Source organism: Syngnathoides biaculeatus, chromosome 8, assembly GCF_019802595.1.
Source record: "Syngnathoides biaculeatus isolate LvHL_M chromosome 8, ASM1980259v1, whole genome shotgun sequence".
Lineage (NCBI taxonomy): Eukaryota > Metazoa > Chordata > Actinopteri > Syngnathiformes > Syngnathidae > Syngnathoides > Syngnathoides biaculeatus.
In genome coordinates, this window is record NC_084647.1 from 24,877,211 (window position 1) to 24,897,879 (window position 20,669).

A 20,669-nucleotide genomic window follows, 5' to 3' on the forward strand; every position below is an offset into this window, starting at 1 on the left:
GAACACTTTTTGTATGCAACATGGGGATTTGAAATATGTACTCCCTCTGCTTATTATTTTATTTTTGATCTCTCCGGATGTTGATTAAAATTTCAGCTGAACAGAAAAGGATTTTAGGAGACAGACATGGGGACAGAGTGGACAAGGAGGAAAGGGGTGAGAACCACAGCGGAGCAATAGTTACAGTCTGCATAGTTGTGCACAAGTAACATCACACCAATCAAATCGTGTTCTTATTTGTGGATGGGAGGGACACCAGGTGAGGACGTGCAACAACTAACCAAGAAAACAAGCTGAGCGGCGACAGAAAAGGGCAGGACAGGACTGAATGTGCCAAATGAGTAAGGCACTGCTACTAATGAGCGGCACAGTGGAATGCTTTTATAGTGCCTGAACACCTGTAAGAACCTGTGAGTTGATATCTTAACATAACAAAGTGTTATTATTAGTTCCCAGCACGAGAACTTCAAGTGTCTATGGAACCTATTAGTGAGTGAAAATCAGCATCACGTGCACGTTAGTCATGCCTGTGGTTGCCGATTGTGTGGGGGGTCCTTGAAGGCAACTGTGTGTGTGTGTGTGCGTGCGTGCGTGCGTGTGTGTGTGGGTATGTATGAAGGTAAACCTGAGGGTTGTGCTTAGATGTTCCACTTGAGGGAAACACGCCGGACTGCACTTCATGTTGTTTTACTCGTAAAAGCAAAGTTGTGGCCTACAGTTCTCCTTTGGTATGCAGACGGAGTTGTTGGTAGATTTTCCTGATTTCGGCCCCTAATGACACACACACAAACGCATAAATACAACGTTGGTCCCACCATTGTAATTTTGATGTGAAGAGGGAGAAACTCCCCCCAATAACCCCAGAGAAAAGTTTATGCAGATGTTTAACTATCAAAGCTGAGTGTTATTGGCAGGGCGGTGGTGGTGGAGGAAGAAGCACTTGCGGTGCAGCTTTTTGAAGGAGCTCACAAGCAATCCGGACTCTGTCGGTCCTTACCACCACGATGATTCCTGACGGCGTATGAATAACTAACCCACAATGTGGTGCACGCTTTTCACCTTGGTAAACCTATTCCTGATGTGTAAATAATAAAGTAGCAACAATCAAATACACTTTTTACAAAGGAAAACTAGTTCAGTGTGGCAGTGACAGTTGCTGCACCTTCACTGTGGATTGTATGATAACAAATGAGCAAAGTGGCCTGTGGAGTTGTTAAAGTGCTCTTGGGCCAGTGGATTGTTGCTTTGTGGCTTTTGGTGGTTTTTTTTTTTTTTGCGTGTTTTTTCCTGCGCTTATGTGAATTTGTATATCAATAAGTTTTTAATGTATATTATACACTCATTACCGTATCTTACAGACTTTTTGCAAATAGTATAGCTTGGCATTCTTTCATTTTCAGCTTGAGAATATAACCACGCTGCACTCACTTTACGTTGTGTGTGTGTGTGTGTGTGTGTGTGTGTGTGTGTCTCTGCTGGTGGGTGGGCGAACCCGAGCTTGCAGCTTCTTGCTTGTTTGCTTTGCTCTGCTAGTAAGTCATGTGATGGCACAACATGGAAACACAAGAGTGGGGGAGGAGGAGCAAAGTGTGCCTACTCCGGTACCGATGCAATTGATATTTGGTCGAACCGCCCGCCACTGCCGAACAACACTCCGATCAAAGTAAAAAGTAGTCATACCCTGTGAAAAAAACTTCAAGAAAGACGTAAGTAGCTTCTGATGTATTTCTTTAAATCAGAGCATGATTGTGAAATGAAATAAAAATTACCAAATAAAATGTGAATGTGCAAGTTTAGGTACTGCTAAACAATATCACCCCCCCCCCCCCCCCCCGAAACATAATAAATCAGGCGGCACGGTGACTCAGATGGTAAAGCGTTGGCCTCACAGTTCTGAGGTCCTGGGTTCAATCCCAGGCCCGCCTGTGTGGAGTTTGCATATTCTCCCCGTGCCTGCATGGGTTTCCTCTGGGCGCTCTGGTTTCCTCCCACATTCCAAAAACATGCGACATTAATTGGACACTCTAAATTGCCCCTAGGTGTGATTGTGGGTACGGCTGTTTGTCTCAATCTGCCCTGCGATTGGCTGGCAACCAGTTCTGGGTGTACCCCGCCTCCTGCCCGTTGACAGCTGGGATAGGCTCCAGCACTCCCTGCGACCCTTGTGAGGATAAGCAGTGAAGAAAATGGATGGATGGATGTATGGACATAATAAATCAAATCGTTGTAAAATAATCAATAAAGCCAAATTCAGCTACAACAAATGAACTTATACTATATTGTTTGTACTTATTAAACAGCCCAATACCGTAGGCTCAGCAGGCAGATTACAAAAAAAGAGGACCAAGGCTGCAGTGGATACAAAAAATGTATACATCCTTGTTGAAATGCCAGGTTTTGTGTTGTAAAGGAATTTTTACCGAGATAAATCCTGTCGATGTTCGCCGAATGGCTCACGGACATTCGTCTTTGTCATTACCCGTATCAACTAAGTATCTCCACACAGCTCCTACCTAGAAGATACTGTATCTGGTTAGGAAAGGGATATTAGTGAGGTGGTGTCAGTGCATTTTTACAAGTGTTGGCACTGGCGTTAACCATACCAGTATCCCAGCTGATTGCCTATTTTAATATTTGTCTAGTTGATTTTCTTACAAGAGCTCATATTATGCCTGTGAACTTGTGTTTGTGGCTTTTAAGTGTCCGTTTGCTCATTGTCTATAAAGTTGCCTCATGTTCTGTGAGTTTCTACAAGCCCTCCATCCAGTGTGGGAGCAGATTTAGAGAAGTCTTACTTTGCTGTGGTATTCTCTTTCAGGAGATATCTATTGGGACTAACTTTGGTTCTCAGGCTTGTCACATGACTGGATTGAATGTAAAATATCAGTCTCTGCTGATATGAACCATCTTTTCATCCAAGTGAAATTAATGACACCTGCAGTGTGATTGCAGTAGACACCTTGTTGAGATAAGACAGCTTTTGACCAACAGCGGCTGAGTGTTATCACCGCAGATGGCCTGTGAAAGAACGTTTGCTTTGTTTGCACGCAGCATTTTATGGTAGGTGCCATTAACATTACAATATAGGATTTGAGCTCTGGGAGCCTTTTAAAACCTGTGAAGGCAATCAAATTACAGCAAAAAATAGCGCCACCCTTGAATAACACTATGGAGTGTTCTGCTGGCAGCTTTAACAATAAAATGCCAATTGGACACAATAAAACACTAATAAAACTAAATCGCTCTTCCTGGCTAATTACTAATGATTACACTTATCTGTAATCGTAGACATTATTTTTAGAACAGGTACAGACTAATAGATCACCCACCTCCAAAGTCGCCTTCCATGCTGTTCCCACGGCAACCACCGGTCAATATTTAGATCGATAAAGTGTTATTTGACGGGCCTGGAATTGAGTATACTCGTAAATCCCCATCATCTTTATTGAAAGCATATTTAATGGAGTAAAGTCCTCAGTAGTTGTCATCTTGTTAGCTAGTTTGAATCATTAAGATGGAAAGTCACTGAATCACTGCTTTGGTGTCACCATGAAAGCGTGCGCCGCTGTGTGGGTGACTCAGCATGCCAATATTGACTTCATTAGCGTTGGGTGAGGCGAACCCTCAGACAAAGATGTTCCAAAGTAGTGAAAGTACCACAAAAAAAATAACAGGAAGCATTGCGTGACATGTTTTGCACATAAAGGTTACATCAAATTTGCAACTAAATAAACGCTTGAAAAGGGATTTGGGGATTGGATGCACATGCACTTAAAAGTTAAAAACAATTGAACTGCACCTACCAAATGTACCGGCCGGGTTAAAAAAAAATCCCGTTTAATCTACTCTAACATTATGCAGTGTTTGAACATTAAAGTAGTACATTCAGGTATGATTGCTTTGATCTATGAGTTTTCCACGATTGCCTGGCTGAGTTTTAGGTCTTTAGGCACAACCAAAATGTTCAGATGCAGCACTTGCACTTCAGATCCCCACCACTAGACAGCAGCAGCAGACTTCATCACAATCGAACACCAGCCATCATGCAGATTGACTTCCTTGCAGTGGAAAGACGACATCATTTGGGGGCGCTAATACACCATTAAGCTGGTTTGCAAAACTCCAATGTACCCCACAGAAGAACAAGGAAGCATTAGGAAGAGTTGTGCATCGTGCTCACATTTTTTTTATTCCAGCGAGCACATTTTACGATTTGGTTTTTATACTTTACAAATTATCGTATGAAAATACACATTAAAAAATACGTTTTAATTTTTTTATTTTTTTGGGGGGGGGTGGGTGGATCTGGAACAGATTACTGCAATTGCCATACATTTCAATGGGGAAAGGTGTTTTGAGATATGAACATGGTAGCTGAATAAACTGAACTCATATCTCTCAAAGCAGCACTGTATTAGGAAATAAAAAAGTCAGATTATTAAGCATAAAAAGTAAATACAACTGTACACAACAAAGTACTGAACTGGATTGGTACATTTAAGACAGTGTAACATTCCCCACACTTTGAACATTTAATTCAGTTATTCTTTTGCAAAGAACATTTTGAGGATTGCTGCAGTGGTGCACCATGCTGTCCAAGTTAAACCCCATTTTAACAAAGACTAAAAACAAGGCGGCACGGTGGATCAGCTGGAAAGCGTTGGCCTCACAGTTCTGAGGACTCTGGTTCGATCCCAGCACTCCCTGTGTGGAGTTTGCATGTTATCTCCGTGGCTGCGTGGGCTTTCTCCGGGCACTCCGGTTTCCTCCCACATTCCAATTGTCTGTCACTATGTGCCCTGTGATTGGCTGGCAACCAGTTCAGGATGTACCGCGCCTCCTGCCCTTTGACAGCTGGGATAGGCTCCAGCACTCCCGCAACCCTTGTGAGGATAAGTGGCTAAGAAAATGGATGGATGGATGGATGGATGGATGGATGGATGGACTAAAAACAATAAAACATCTGAGGTCACATACGTGAGTGGAATGTCGCTACTTAGGTCAGTGTTTCTGTAACTATCTCAAATTATATATCTCATATTATAGATCTCAAATTGACGTAATTCTGCTTTACAGCTGTCTTGCATCAAAATTAGGACTGACCAAAAGCAGGAAAATACTTTCGGTGCTCCTCTTCTTGGTAACACAAACAACACAAGTCCTGATTCAGTTGTTTGTTTAGCAAGGCCTTATTAGCGTAAATAAACTAGTATTTACACTGGCGCGGACATTGCAGTTGCTGCTTGTTACACCACACACTTCACAAACTTGTAACACACACACCACCCTTCTTCCTCTCAAAAAATGTAATGGAGAAAATGATTAACTCTTTTTTTGTTTTTTGTCTTTTTGTGACTGGGAAATGCTAGTTAAGAGCTGCTTGTGTGTTACGAGGACGCATTAAAGAGCGACCTTCCCGGGAGAGTTGCGCTTCATAAATCTGAACGACTTGACAGGCTAAGCAGAAAGCAGATGTACACAAACAAAAGCACGATAGCTTGCCGAAAATCAAAAACCGGTTGACAGAGCAAATATTATGACGAGAAAGGAGGCCCTTTATGGTATGACGGGCGGTCGGGGATATGATACAGAATTTCCTCTCACACCACTTCTAGAACACACACTCACAGGGGAAATTTGTTCTCATTCACACACACTACTGAAATAATGGATAGAATAGATGTACTGGATAGAAAAAGTCAACGCACCTCTGTTCAAATGCCAGGTTTTTAATTATTACAAAATGACACCGAGATAAATAACCCCCACACCCCCTGAAAAAAATATAATTAACACCAAATATAACAACAATATAACAAAAAATATAACAAATATAATGTAACACCATTAACCCATCTATTTTCTGTATGTTTTTTTTTTTTTTAACAATGGTCAAGGGCATTCTGGAGGTTGTCTCAGCGATCTTCTACACCCTGAACTGGTTGATGTGGGAATAAATCAGAGTACCTACAGGTACAGGGAAAACATGCAAACTCCACATAGGCAGGGCGGGGATTTGAGCCCCGGTCCTCACAGCTGTGAGGCAGATGTCCTAATCGGTCCTCCACCATTCCACCCTGTGCCATTCAATTGGGGAGAGGGGGGTGTGATTAAAATCGAAGAAAAGAAAATAATATGTGTGAACCCCCTTATAAGTAAGATGTGAGTGTTCATAATTCCCCATACTTTCATCACATTCTGACTTATTTTAAATGGGAGTTAGCAAAAACCTAGCATTTAAAGTACCTCGTAACCCCAAATAATATTCGGGTCTTCTCGCACTAACACCCCTCCCCCACAAAATTAGATATCTGCGTTGATTTTGTACCTTCTGCCACCTTGTGGAAAGGCTTTTGAATGTTCTGCCTGCCAGTATACTTCGATGGCAATGATAGATGAACAAAGGAACATTATTTCTTGGAAATGACAAATAATTAGCGCCACGGTTGACGACTGGTTAGCACATTTGCCTCACAGTTCTGAGGAATGGGATTCAAATCCCAGGCCCGCCTGTGTGGAGTTTGCATGCTTCCTTCATGCTTATGTGAGTTTTCTCAAGGTACTCCGCTTTCATTCCCCCCCCCCCCCCCCAAAAAAAAAAATGCATGGTAGCTTGATTGAAGACGCTAAATTGCTCGTAGGTGTGAATGTGACTACAAAGGTTTGTTTGTATGTACGCTGCGATTGGCTGGCGACCTGGTCAGGTTGCCCAGAGTCACCCGGGTTTGGCTTCAGCACGCCTGCAACCTTCCACGGAAGATGAATGGATAAAAACTTTCTGACTAATTTTGGAGAAATTACCTACTTTCCAGCAGGGCACCACATGATCTCCTTGCATCATGCTAATGTCCCACAGGAGACTTGCTGGGAATAACAATTTCTTAATCAGATAACCATCTAAATGGTTTCCAGTTTCAAGTCGCCCTGATGTGCGGTCTTTCACATCCTTTTCCAACAATACGCGTTTTGCAGAGCAAAGCGTGGCCTTGCCGTGCAAAAGCAGGGGCGCGGCTCAGGTATGAGTCAGGCTACAAAAGGTCAGCCTTGCTTCTTGCACTTTTATTGTTCTGCAGCTGCTGTCTGCCCATTTAAAGAAAAGCTTCCATCTGAGGAAAGATAATTCAGCTAAAGTGTTCTAAACGATTAGGAATGCCTCATCTTTGTGGAGTCAATCCAATTCAATTCAATTCAATCATTCAATCCACCACTCAGCTAATGTTTGCCAAGAAGAAAACATTGTGAACGTTGATTTGCAGCTACACTTACCTGCGTTCACTTGAAGAGCAAATGGTCATCAGGTTAACGAGGTAAAGAGGCCCCAAAGGCTTCAATTAAATGGCGATGAGCGGCATTTATAATAGCGCATGAAGGGTAAAGATTGCAATCTAAAACACGGGGACTTTTCCTGTGTACTGTAGATGTACTCATCCTTTGTTTAAGCAACATTATGGCAAAATGTGACCTTAAGATAGCAAGTTCCAAACAATGTAGATACCATTGCCATGGTCAGACAGGACATCTCATATTATTTTTGGTTCTTTAATGTAACAACGTGTCAAAAATAAAAATAAAAACTTCAGTGGCCTCTAAAATCCGTGGACCAGCCAGGATTCTTAGAATATTAGATTTGTTCTAAACAACATGATGTAAAAATTTTACCTTAGAATGTTGATGGGACATTGAGCTGTAAAAAAGAGAAATGGGTCACTGTTGCAAAAAAACCCAATATCTCACATAGTTTAGTGCTCCTACTTTTTTAACTTTATTGATCCGTAATAAATGTGTTGTCTAAGATATAATTTAGAACTTGCATTAGTAAATGTTAGCTATAAAAAAAATCGTCACGGTGTACAAGTTTGTGGTGAACTGAACTCTCAACATTAGCTAAAAATAAAAAACACCCACATTACCTAATTTACTGATGTAAAATATTAGTGGAACCAGCTGGACATCTGTGTTTGTTCTTTAAAGCCATACCATGTGAAGATTTGACTTTAAAATAAAAGCTTCAGTATAATGTTGATGGGAAAGTGGCGCTTAGCAAAAAAAAAAAAAAACAAAAAAAAACCAGCATCTTTATCATGGTCATGTAGTGCGTCGAAATATTTCTTGCATCTGAAACTTATCCGTGGCTCCAAAATGGTTGGAAAATATATTCATGATTTTACTGATTGACCTGGGTGGCACGGTGGAAGAGCTGTAAAGTGTTGGCCTCACAGTTCTGAGGTCGAGGGTTCGATCCTGTCATCGCCTGTGTGGCGTTAGCATGTTTTACCCATGCCTACGTGAGTGTTCTCCGGGTACTCCGGTTTCCTCCTACATCCCAAAAACATGTAACACTAACTGGACACTCTAAATTGCCCCGAGGTGTGATTGTGAGTGCAACTGTTGTTTGTCTCTATGTGGCCTGCGATTGGCTGGCAACCTGTTCAGGGTGTACCCCGCCTCCTGCCCGATGACAGCTGGGATTGGCTCCAGCACGCCACGCGACCCTTGTGAGGATAAGCGGCTCAGAAAATGGATGGATGGTTGATTGACTTACTAAGACATACCATTGTATCCATCCACGTATAAATATTCTAGTTGTTAAAAAGTCCCAATCCGAATCATTCATTTGCCAAGTAAGTAAAAAACACACAAGTCATTCAAGTCGGACGGATGGAACTAAAATGAAATTTAACAACTCAATACCTGCTCCTCTGTCTGGAAATAGTGCTGTCAATCGGATGCACTGGATTGTCTATGATACAGTAAACGGAAGCTTGCTCAGCATTCTACAGATGAAACTAATAACACTAAGACTACATTTCAAAATTGAAACCCCACCAAATTTCAAGGCTGACCCTTGCGTCAGCGCTGTTGATCAAAGGGTGTGTTCAATGTGTTAAAAAAGGCAACATGAGCTGTTTACTGGCATTGTGCAAAAAATGGGAAGAATTTTGTGTTCTTGGCTTCATTTTCTGACTGCTTCCAGTCATTTTGTTGGCAGCTTGTGTTCCACCCATCTGTGTTTTATGTTTGATCTTGTCGGAACCAAATTTTTTATGTTGTTGATCATTGTTACTCAAGGTCTTGCCTTCTTTCTGCGTAATATGTTCGACTACTCCTGAGGCAACACTACAGGACAAACTTCTAATTGTGGTACAGAAAATTATTCACCTACATTTTGAATGATAGTCTTGTGCTTTTTTTTCAATAAATCCAGCAGCACTCCTTATGTTCACATGAGCGTATAATGTACCTTCTTCAAATATAATGTGGGTCAGAAACAGTTTCTAAACACTCTTACTCACACTCCACATTTCCGCATTCTCATTTATTTCGCCAGCAACTCAGGAGTTGACAAATTTTTCACTAGAACCTAAAATAAGCTGATCATGGATATCGGGTGTTTTTCTGCAGATGCGGCGAGCAATTCCTTTGTGATGAAATGATGGGGGAAAAAAAAACCTCTGTTATTTTACCTCTCATAGATTATTTTCAGAGTAAGACATTTGTCTTTCTATTTAAAAGATCTGACATTTCATTTTAAACTCTTTTTTTGGATTTGATTAGTGAGAGACTAAAAGGAAAAAAATGTTTTTTTCTCCCAATCTGTTAGTGTTGACACTGATGTGGGCCTGCAACACATTCATTGCATTTCTATTAATTTCAATGGGAAATTAATTGTTTGAAATGCTAGTTTAATGTGTTACATGTGTGACCATTTAACAAATTCAACATGTAACACAAGGCCCCACTGTACAGGTGGAATATAGGCCATTTGTTCCATGTCACTGCCATTTATACAGGGAAACGACCCGGAAAAGACTTAAACCCTATAGAACATGTGCTTTACCTGCTAATGAGGAGACTGAAGAGGGTATAGGGTAGACTGTCTATCTGTACCCTGTGATCAGTCCGTGGTGTACCCTGCGTACGTTGGGTGCAATGAGGACAAGCGCTTTAAAAAATAGTTGGATTCCAATACTTTTCTTCTCCTAAAACTGGGGAATTTCATTTTAAATACGGACATCTTCTAAGTTGTGTATACAATCCAGTTGTACACACTTGTATGTAAAAGCTGAGCTGTTGATCTCTTGTCTCATAATGTATTAAACGTTTGATGTTAAACCCAAACATTTTCTGTCTACAAAAAAATAAAGGAAATTACCTCAATGTTCCAACACTTTAGAGGGGTGTGTCAGTATGATTAAGTGATCTTCCCATAATATTTTTGTGTTGCATTACAATAGTTTTCCCCGCTAAAGCAATACAACTTAGTCATGCAGACAACAAAGTAAAAAAATAAAAAAAAAAAAAACCAAAAACAAACGCGTATAATGACAAACAGGCACCGTAGAAGGTTCTGTGGTTTGGGGATTATAGGGCTCAGTGAACTCTAGCTAATGTTTAGCAGCTACATGATCATGCATGGTAGGAATGACTCTACCTTCCTTGGCTTTATCCCTCAATATTCGTAATGACTACTGTAGTGCTTCCATTATCACAAAACCTCAGTGCACCTTAATAGCATTGTGTGGACGACTGTTTAGCTGGTTTGGCTTTCTCCCCAAAAAGAATATTTCAACCTCAGTACTATGCAATTAAACAATTAATGTCTTAATGTGTGTGTGAGAGAAAAAATTATATTTCTTTCCAAAGAACAAATTGGGAGGGGGGTGGGTGGGGGGAGATTAATGATTTACCGTAATTTCCGGCCTACAGCGCACACCTTATTATAAGCCTCACCCAGTACATTTGGAAAAGAAATACCATTTGGTACATGCATACGCCACAGCTGTGTAAAATCCGCAAGTGCCCACATTGAAACCAACATTGAAACACGAGATATTTACAAAGATGGTACACAGAAAGAGTTTTAATACCTTAGCTTAGCTTAACATAGCAACAACACAGTAGCATGAACTGCTCTGGTTTAATTAAAAAAAAAAAAAAAAAAAAACAGCTGTGGCAGCTATACAGTAGCAACACGGTAGAACAGCACTAACAGGGTCGGTTAAAAAAAACATACCTAAATCACTGAGACGCAGCGCTAACTCTTGCGTGGCTCTAACGCTAGTGTGGCGCTAACAGGGGCAGTTAAAAAAAAACAACATACTAGTTAAAATCACTGAGACATGGCAGTAAGACAGCAACAACTGGCTAGTGCAGCGCTAACAGGGCCGGTTAAAAAAAAATATCGGTAAAAGTCACTGCCTCGGCACATATATTCCACCAGTGTTACTCTTAGAGGTCCCAGCGTGGAACCTTGGGGGCCATCGTTAAGTTTGGGGTGTTTTATTTTTCAAGGTTTTTACTCGTCATATGTAAATATGTAGACAAAGGGGGAAAAAGGAAAGAAAAATTCAAATTTCCATCATGGCTCACCTTTTAAGGGCAAGACTATGCACTTATTGGATTATACAATAAAAGTCATATAGTCCAATTTATGCGCTGAGGAACTGCTTGCTTTTTATTGCAAAATGTACCTTTAAAAAAAAAAAATACATATTAAATACCACACTTCCCCCTTCTCTTGTTTTCACCCAGTTTCAACACTGGGGTGTTTCACTGTCCTTGCTCTTGTATCCACTTCCTCTTTGGCGTGTGTCTAAAGAGTTTCATCATGATTTCTTTTTATTATTCACAATTAAAACAAACAAACAAAAGAGTGTTACTTCCCTATTTTGTCCCCAGAATAATGAAACCAAGTAATTCCCTGCAGCTCACCTGCCGGTAATGAATGCTCAGACACAATCGATCCTGAAGGACAAAGTGTCTGTGAATACATGCAAGTACACATCAAAGTTCATTCATGATCATTTCAACTCCAAGTGATCAATCTCAATTTAAGAGAGACTTTTCCAGATAGTTTTAGAAAGACAGACCGAGTCGGTAGGCAGACTTGCACAATCTATGTTGAAAATTTTATTTTATAATTATTCCACAATTTATACAAAAATATTGAGAAATCTGTAAATATTGATAAAAAATTAAAATGTTTTGCAAAGTAATAGAAATGATCAAAAATCCTGAATGATTAGATGAAAGCTACATCTTTTAAATGAGTAAAACAATATTGTTTGGAATTCTAAAATATATAATGTACCACCAAGTAAATACTGAAAAATGCAAAAATTATTAAAAACATTTGAAATACAAAACACTTTTTAAAATTGACTAAAATCACACCCATCTTTTAAAATTTGAAAAAAATGTGAACTGAAAAATAGCAAAATATTACAAAAATAAATCTCGGTTCAAATGTGGGACCAAGATTTAGCACTTTGTTACCTGGGCAACCTAAATGATTTAAAAAAGGGGAAAGTTGGGTGGGGGGGCAACATACTCATTGCACAAGTGTGCACACCCTCTTATAGCTGGGGACTGCAGCTGTGTTCGTAACTAATATTCAATATCATATTTGAATGTGATTACCCCCAAATAAAGCTGAGATGTTTATCCTGACATTTTTGTCGAGAGATACAGCAGATGAATGATTCTAGTTGTCTTTGTAAAGGAGACTTTGGGATGCAGCTCCTCTATTGGCTTTCAATCCATTGTGTTTGCCAGCTTGTATTACACGTCTGGAGCAAACCAACTAAACCTAGCGACTTTCTGAAGTGTGCGTACATGTTGGCGAAGTGTCAGCACAATCAACGTAATGGCTGCGATGACTCGCGGCACAAATAATTAGAAGAAAACATTTATTAATGTGTTTGCTGAGTGGACAGTGCTGCAGTGCACTCTGTGCGGTTGCTGTGTACAATGACATTAAGATTTAAAGTATACTCACAGGACGCTTCATTAGGTACACATGCGCTCGTTCCATCTTTGAGAGGGGAACAGCATTAGCACTCAGGTTGAAATTGTTTAAAAGTAAATTAGTTATCTTTGAGTTGAGGAATGCTTTTAGCCCAAAGAAAAAACATTCTTAAAATATAATTATGTCCTGAGTTGAGGGGAGCTGGACGCAAGAGCAGGTGGAGGCAGATGTAATGTGATGGATAGTTTATTGACAAAGGTTACGGAGATAATCCAGGATGTGTTGACAGGCAGCGGAGGGGACAGGTGGCAGGCAGGGGACAGAACCGGCGGCTGACTTGATGGCAGGAATGACGTGGGTCAGGAACACCAGGGAGTACTGAGAACAAGGAGACACGAGAATTACCAAAGGATCAAGGAATAGTGAGGCTTTCTTGTCGAGAGAGAGAGAGAGAGAGAGAGAGAGAGAGAGAGAGAGAAAAAGAGAGAGAGCATAAGTACTGTGGGTAAGCACATGACATCTTTGAATGGTTTAAAATGCTATCAGTGATATTTTGTTTTCTTTGAACTGATATCTTGTCTTTTCATCAGTTTTGGCGGAATGTCCTGTTCTTGACGTTAATGTCACTGTTATGCTATACAGTATTTTCTCCACTAGACAATGAATGTTTTCACTTATGTTCCGTGGTATATTTAATGCTTTGGAAATCTTTTTGTACCCTTCTCCTCACTTACATCTTTGAACAATGAGATCCTTAAATACTGTGGAAGCTCTCTGCAGACATGGGCTCGTGCTGTAACGTGGCGACAAAAATGGCAGGAAAAGCCTCCTCTAACAGCTGAACTTTATGTGAGCTACGTAGAGCAATGACACATTAAATGGCGGCACTTGTTCCGTCTCCCATTTAATATTTACTGTAATTTTCGGCCTACAAGCCGCGACTTTTTTGAGACGCTTTCAACCCCCGCGGTTTATGCGTTAAGGGTAAATTGTGCATTTTTTCTAACGGCCGCAAGGGGGCACTCGAGCGGAAAAGGTAAGAGTGACACCGGTGGAATATATGTGCCGAGGAAGTGACTTTTTCTGGCCCTGTTAGCACTGCGCTAGCGTTAGCGTTGTGCTCGTGTGTTGCTGCTGTGTTGCTGGCATGTTTCAGTGATATATACCGGTAAGTTTTATTTTAACTGGCCCTGTAAGCGTTAGCACGATTTTAGCGCGGCGCTAGCGTTAGCGTTAAACTCTTTCTGTGTACCGTCTTTCTTTGTAAATATCTTGTGTTTCAATGAGGGCACTTGCGGCTTTTACACAGCTGCGGCGTATGTATGTACCAAATGGTATTTCCTTTACAAATGTACTCGGTGAGACTTGTAACCAGGTGTGCTCTGTAGGCTGGGAATTACGGTAATAGTGGGAAAAGTTTTAAAATGTGGTATCGTTGTCCATTTTTTTTTTATACCACAAAAACCTGGCATTCGTACTTTGGAGTAAAAATACATCCGCTGTACAAGCAACAACCTCTTTGGTTTTGGATGGTATTCAACAGAACAAGCTACACTTAATTGTAGCGGCTGACTGAAGGAGTAGAAGGAAAATATTTCTGTTGGACAAGCGGTAACGATTTGTAGATGCTACTAGATAAAGAGAGGATGATGAATGAGTGTGTACAAAACAAACAGCGCACATTCCAACTGGCACGCTCTCGTATCCAGACTTGGCCCCGTGCGCTCCGGCCTCGAGCCAAACAGATTCGTATTCTGCTGTTTAAAGAGCACATGACAGCTCATCGCTTGTGTCCCCGCCGCCTTTGGCAGTTGTGATTTGTGTCCTCCTGTGCACAGTGTGGCAGACCATAAGAGGCAGGGTGGCATGAATTGGGCGACAGAGCAGGGTGGCACAGCTCATGAGGACCAGACAACAAATTGCTGTTTGCAGTGGTGGGAAGTGCCGGCGTACGTAAGCCTGTGATACGTAAGTTCTATTGTCCTCTATGTTGGAGTTCAGTATTACATCAACAGAAATGATTGCGTCGGTATGAAATAGTGGAGAGGTCCCCAACATTTTATGTTTCGCCGACCCACCCCACCCTTTAAATAGTTCATCCAATCACATTCAGAAACATTCACTGCCTCGCGTACAGTCAAAACAACTCTGATTTCAATGTAGGTAGCACAATTATTGATTTTCAGTATATAATTGTAATTATTATTTTAATTTTTATTATTTTGTTTTGCAATTGTGCCTTGTAACGACACTGCTACCTACCCATATCACGTGGTTACTTGCAATAAGCGCCGATTGTCTGTGTGACAACGAAGGTGGCGGAGTGTGATTTGTGATTGGACAAATCGGTCGGGGGGGGCACTCGAAGAAGGACGAAAGGCTTCATTTCAGTGGGCCGATCGCTTGAGCATAAATTTCATCACAGCTGACTTTCCTCTGAGACGGGAGGGCGTTTGGTGACTTGAGTAATTTCTGACTTGAGGATTTAGGCTGTTCAACAGCTAGCATTAGTTAGCAGGTGTCTTTTCAGATCAGCATGCAGAGTACTTGTGTTTTTGTTGCAATTGAGGATAGACTTGTATATTTTTTGCAAGAGTCTGTGCAACTAGTTCACATGCTTGGAGCAGCACTGCTAGTTTCCTACACTGACCCACCACCTGTTGTTAATGCCAAAACACACTCTAACTGTCTTTTTGGAATGGTTGCGCTAATGTTGCCACTGGAACATTCAGACTGGGAGTACAATTGCCACATCACTGGGCCGTATGCATGTGGATCAAATCACCATGTTGGCGCACTAGTTGGAACAACAGACCATTTTTGCTTATGAAAATCCAACAATACCAGAACGTCAGAACGAGCTGCTTAAAACATTAAGCACGCATGGGCGTTGCTCTGCTTCTACTTTTTGTGCCATTTGAGACGTTACATATGACAACTCTCTTCCACGTGTTCTCCAGTGATGTACAATACTTGAATTTTGCCGTGTCCCTCCGACTCTCTTTGCTTGTCAGGGGTGACCACATCCGTGTGAGTCTCGATCTGCACTCGGGACTGGACTTCCTCCCTCTGCCTCCTCTCTTTCATCGCCTAATTCACGGTGGAAAGAGGCCCTAGCAACCGGGAAACATTTACGCCAGTATTGGAATAAAACGATCTGTCATCGAGTACTGTGTGGTTTATTAGGTTTTTCACAAAAGTTATGGAGGATCGTTGATAGAGCAGAAGAATGAGATCCGGAACAGGGCCAGCTGCTGTGTGTGTTTTCAAGTTCCAACTGCGGCTATCTTGCCGCTTGACCTCTGCTGAGCCACAGCTCGCGGTTTTGTCCATTGTCCACCGTTTTAACAAAAGAGTACATTCCAGGAAAACTGCACTACTGTCTGCCTTGGATATTATGCTGAATTATGTATGTTATGTTTTATTAAAAAATTAATTCTGCTTGACAGTATTGAAGTCACTGATACTCTTTAGGTTTATCCTTGAATATTGTACATGACATTTTTTGCGTTTCTAGTATAGTTTGAAAGTAACAAAAATAGCAATCCTCCCTCACCCCAAATCGTACATAGTCAAAAGTCAACTCAAACAAGACTGACACATCCTTCCTGTCACTTCAGATCGCCGGCTTCATTAACGCCATTCACCCGTTTTGCGGTGACGACGAGAACCTGACCGCCTTCCGCTTCTACGCCTTGAACCCCATCGTGGACCCGTGGGTGTTCATCATCTGCCGCAAGTCGGTCTTCCGACACCTGTGCTCGCTGCTGAGCTGCCGCTTCGGTTGCGGGGCCGCCGTCAAGACCCCGGCTCACTGCGCCGCCCTGCCCTTGCCCAAGGAGGGGCACACGATCCCGTGTAAACCGTCAGAAGTGACGCAGAGCGGCTGCTACTTGGGTTTGCCCACGTCGCCCAAAACATGATGGACTCGTGTCGAGAAACTCTGTTGGACATCTCCAAACCTGCACTGTTCCTGACGAGAGGTACGGACTTACGTGCAATCCATGGGACTGACTGGCACGAGGCGAGTTGTCCCTTGGATGTTAGCACGAAGGAGGACATTGATGTCACATAGTCGCCGAGGGATTTTGCATACTGTACAATCACCCTTGGCCATAACTTTTTGAACATCTGCGCTGCGTAGTGACAGCTAATGCAAAACAACTTTGGATGGACACTTTTCAGTATTTCGATCTGCCCACTTTTGTTGGCGTAGGGTTAAAAAAAAAATGCAACGTTGCCGATCTATCATATGCCACTTCAGCGAGTCCTCAGTCTATGACTGAGATCCGTTCCTACAGTAGCGACTAAACTCGAATTTTGACTTAAGTCGGATTCCACCATTAAAGTCAGAATTTACATCAAAATACTTTGTATAAAAAAAACAAATACAGTGAAATAAACAACATTACTGCTGAGAGGTGGATGGAGAAGAAGAAGGGGGGGGGGCTGTGCTTAGCTATTGCGAAGGAACCTGGTCCTCAATCCTCTCCATCTCGACAAGTATCAAAGAAGCTTGTTTTGTGATCATTGTATCCGACACAGGAACGGAACCCTTCACATGCACTTAAAATACGGGGTTTGTCTCTAATAACTGTCACCACGGTCGACCGACTGAAGCCTTGATGGTGTTGATGTCTCTCCTTCCTCCAATCTTTTTCTGGTCTTGAGCTTCATTTCCATGGTCATGGATTTTCTTTTGGCTACAGAAGCGTTGCTAAGAGACTCAGCTTTCTTCTTTGGGGCGATAATGTCCAAAAAGGAGGGCGAAAAATGCGCATGAACATGGACAAGCATTAGCCAGACAAAATGGCAGACAGGGAATGGGCGTTGTAAAGTTGAAATGTCTTAGGTTGAGACTGTCTTAATCCGAGGACTCTCTTGTATAGACAAACCATAGAATTCCCTGCAATATTTGGCTCCAAAGAAAATGGTCCACTTTCTGTTCAATTTTCGCAGTACGATAAACGTTCATCCAATTTCATGCTGAATGGTAAAGGGAGAGATTCGCCCAAAATAGGTGACTTGCTAGAATTGTCCACGGAATTTTTCTTATTGAGTGGTCGTCAGTGGCAAAATCATTGTGAGAATCCTTGGCATGACCATCAAAAGATGACACCATACGCTGGTAAAACTGCATTGATTAGAGACTCTAAATTGCACTTAGGTGTGATTGTGAGTGTGAGTGGTAGTGAGTTTCTATGTGCCCTGTGGTTGGCTGGCAATCAGTTGAGGGGGTACCCTGCCTCCTGCCCGAAGATAGCTGAGATAGACCTCGTGCACCTACGTCATCAAATCACGTCACTCGCCGGAAGTGCCGGTCTAGCAACAGACACCATTAAACATTTAGAAGGTGATAAACGAAGGTATGTGGAAAAATGAGAGACACTTGACATAGAGGACCCATATTTAATAAATCGATGTTTTCGCCGATAAGAAAGCGGACTATTAACCCGCTTGCGCTTGTCTTGGACAACTGGATCTACACATGGATCTGGTGAGTAAGTCGTTGAGATTTACACGGAAGAGTTTGAAAGCGTAGAAAAGTGTGGACACATACAAATACTTCGTTGCTGGAACTGTTCTCAATCACGAATAAATCCTAGTGATGGAGCCACTACGACTTTTTCAATACAAATACCAATATTTAAATAAATTACCCCTGGTTTTACACAAACTCGCATTCATTAACTATGATTGGGGGACAAAAAAAAAGTCGGCTCCTCGTACACGGAAGCGTGTTGGAGCCACACGTTAAACTTCGCTAAACAAATATGCTTAAATGGGCATTGTTCTCAAATGAGTCCAATGCGTATTTAAAAAAAGAAAATAAACCACTGGGATAGGCTTCAGCCCCTTTACACGGAAGCGTGTTGCGGCTGCACAATGAACTTCGATGAACCTCTGTGTGACTGGTGGTTTCTTTTCTTTTTTTTTTTTTCAATACGCATTGGACTTTTTTTTTTAATAAATATTGGACTCATTTGAGAACAATGCATATTAGAAAAAAAAAGTCTGTCAGGGAGAGGTTTACCGTGTGGTCGCAACATGCTTTGTGTACGTTGGAGAGGACTCCGTTTTTTTTTTTTTTTTGTTTTGTTTTTAAACGAATTTTTGTCAAATGAGCCAACTTGGCATTATAAATACTTCTTGGGAATTTGAGATTGAGAAGAATAATTCCTACCTGAAATAAAGAGATCACTACACAGGCATGTGTGTATTTTGGTTTGGCACCATCCATCATGTTTAATTGCCGAAATCCATCGATATTTTCTGGTCTTTTCAGATGATATTCCACAGAATTGTCTCTTTGAATATCTGTCTCATCTGTTGTAACAACCAACAGCACAACAAGTCTCAGGCATTGTGTATATTCTGCTCCGGTTCAATGTCTCCCACAATGTCGAGCAGCTCGGTTTGACAGGCAATATGGCGCCATGAGAATGGTGATGTCACCTGCACGAGCTCTATAGACTCCATACTCCCGTGACCCTTGTGAGGATAAGCGGCTAAGAAAATGGATGGAAGGATTATGCATTTATCAGTTGGAACGTGGCACTGAGTGAAAAGCATAAGAAATGATGTGGATAATGAAAAGTCTACAAATACTCCATTTGGGAGCACTTTCCCTCATATTCTGTATCATGTGAAAGTTTTCTTGGTGAAACGTACACCGTTGAGAGTTAAAGAATGCTTTTGTCTCATTCACTGCACGTATATTCCAGTCCAAAGAGCTTCTGTTGTTTCCGCTATGACATCAGCCGGTGTTGTGATTGTGCCTTTCAAATGCGTATTTGCGCCTCTTCACTGTTGTCACTGTGCCGTGTATTTGGCACAACTTTCGGTTTTGTCGTTCATCCGTGCAGAACGTCCAGGCCAAGTACATGTTACGACCCTTTTCCGGGCTCCGCTAGAATGAATGTAAGATTTGATTTGTAAATGTTCATTCAATAGCACGCTACACTATGTTTTTTGTTTTTTTTTCTGTGAAATTAAATGTTACCAAAGAAAAACTGCGATGCCTGTGTTTAGCGTGATATGTCAATTGAACTGATTTTGTGAGATGACGCTTTTGTCAATAATCTGAATGGTACTGTTGCACATTTTGAAACACAATGACATGAATAACTTTTATGAATTGATACGCCTAATAACCTGTGGTCAAAATTGATTCTACTTTCTACAAAAAAGTGGGAAACACATTTTTAAATGGTTACTTGGAACAATTGTAACTGTAATTTTACTTTAAATGATAATCGCCCCCTCCCTTTTTTTTTTTTTATAACTACATGTATAGTTGGTGTTCCAAATTAGTCTTTTGTGTCTTTTGTCATCCAGCAAATAAAAATCTACTTGAACTAAAATGAAACAAACATTGGGAACTACTTAAGACTGACTTCAAAATATGCAGACAAAACTTGTAAAATAATACAATGACAATAAAGATTAAATAATACCAAACAAAATAGGAAAACAGCTGTGAAGATGAAATGAATACAGACAAATACAAAAAAATGTGAGAAACAGGTAACAGCGACGTGAGCAAGGGAGTATTAAGGAGACTACACCAGACTCAGAGAAGAAAGCTTGAACTCAAAGTCAGGGTCCCGAATGAATTGCTTTTTATTTAGGTCCAGTACAGGAGTAGACTCAGTACTGGAAGGTTGTCGGACGTAGGATTATAGACTGACATATAGTTCAGTGATTCTCCTCATGTATGGGCTTTCTCTCGCTGTAGGTGAAAGAATTGCTTGATTATATTTGCAACATGTTACAGTGGCGTCAACGTTGTTTTTTTTTTTTTTGACCCATTTATTTGCATTCAATCATCTTGAAATGTTTTCTAAAATTTGGGTTTGATTTATGTGCAACTGTGTTCAAACTGAGCACAATAATACAGGGGTTTCAAATATAAATTTTT

The 20,669-nt window shown here is 41.2% G+C and overlaps 1 protein-coding gene across 1 annotated transcript in view; it reads left to right on the forward strand.

Annotated features, from left to right (window-relative positions):
* The window catches only part of ptgir (prostaglandin I2 receptor), a 32,628-nt gene extending 12,097 nt beyond the window's left edge, over positions 1-20,531 (forward strand). Inside the window, exon 3 of the mRNA XM_061827810.1 lies at positions 16,369-20,531. Within this exon, the coding sequence (XP_061683794.1) occupies positions 16,369-16,671 (303 nt within the window). The 3' untranslated portion in view covers positions 16,672-20,531. The remainder of the gene's footprint in view (positions 1-16,368) is intronic.
* Positions 20,532-20,669: the final 138 nt, after the last annotated feature.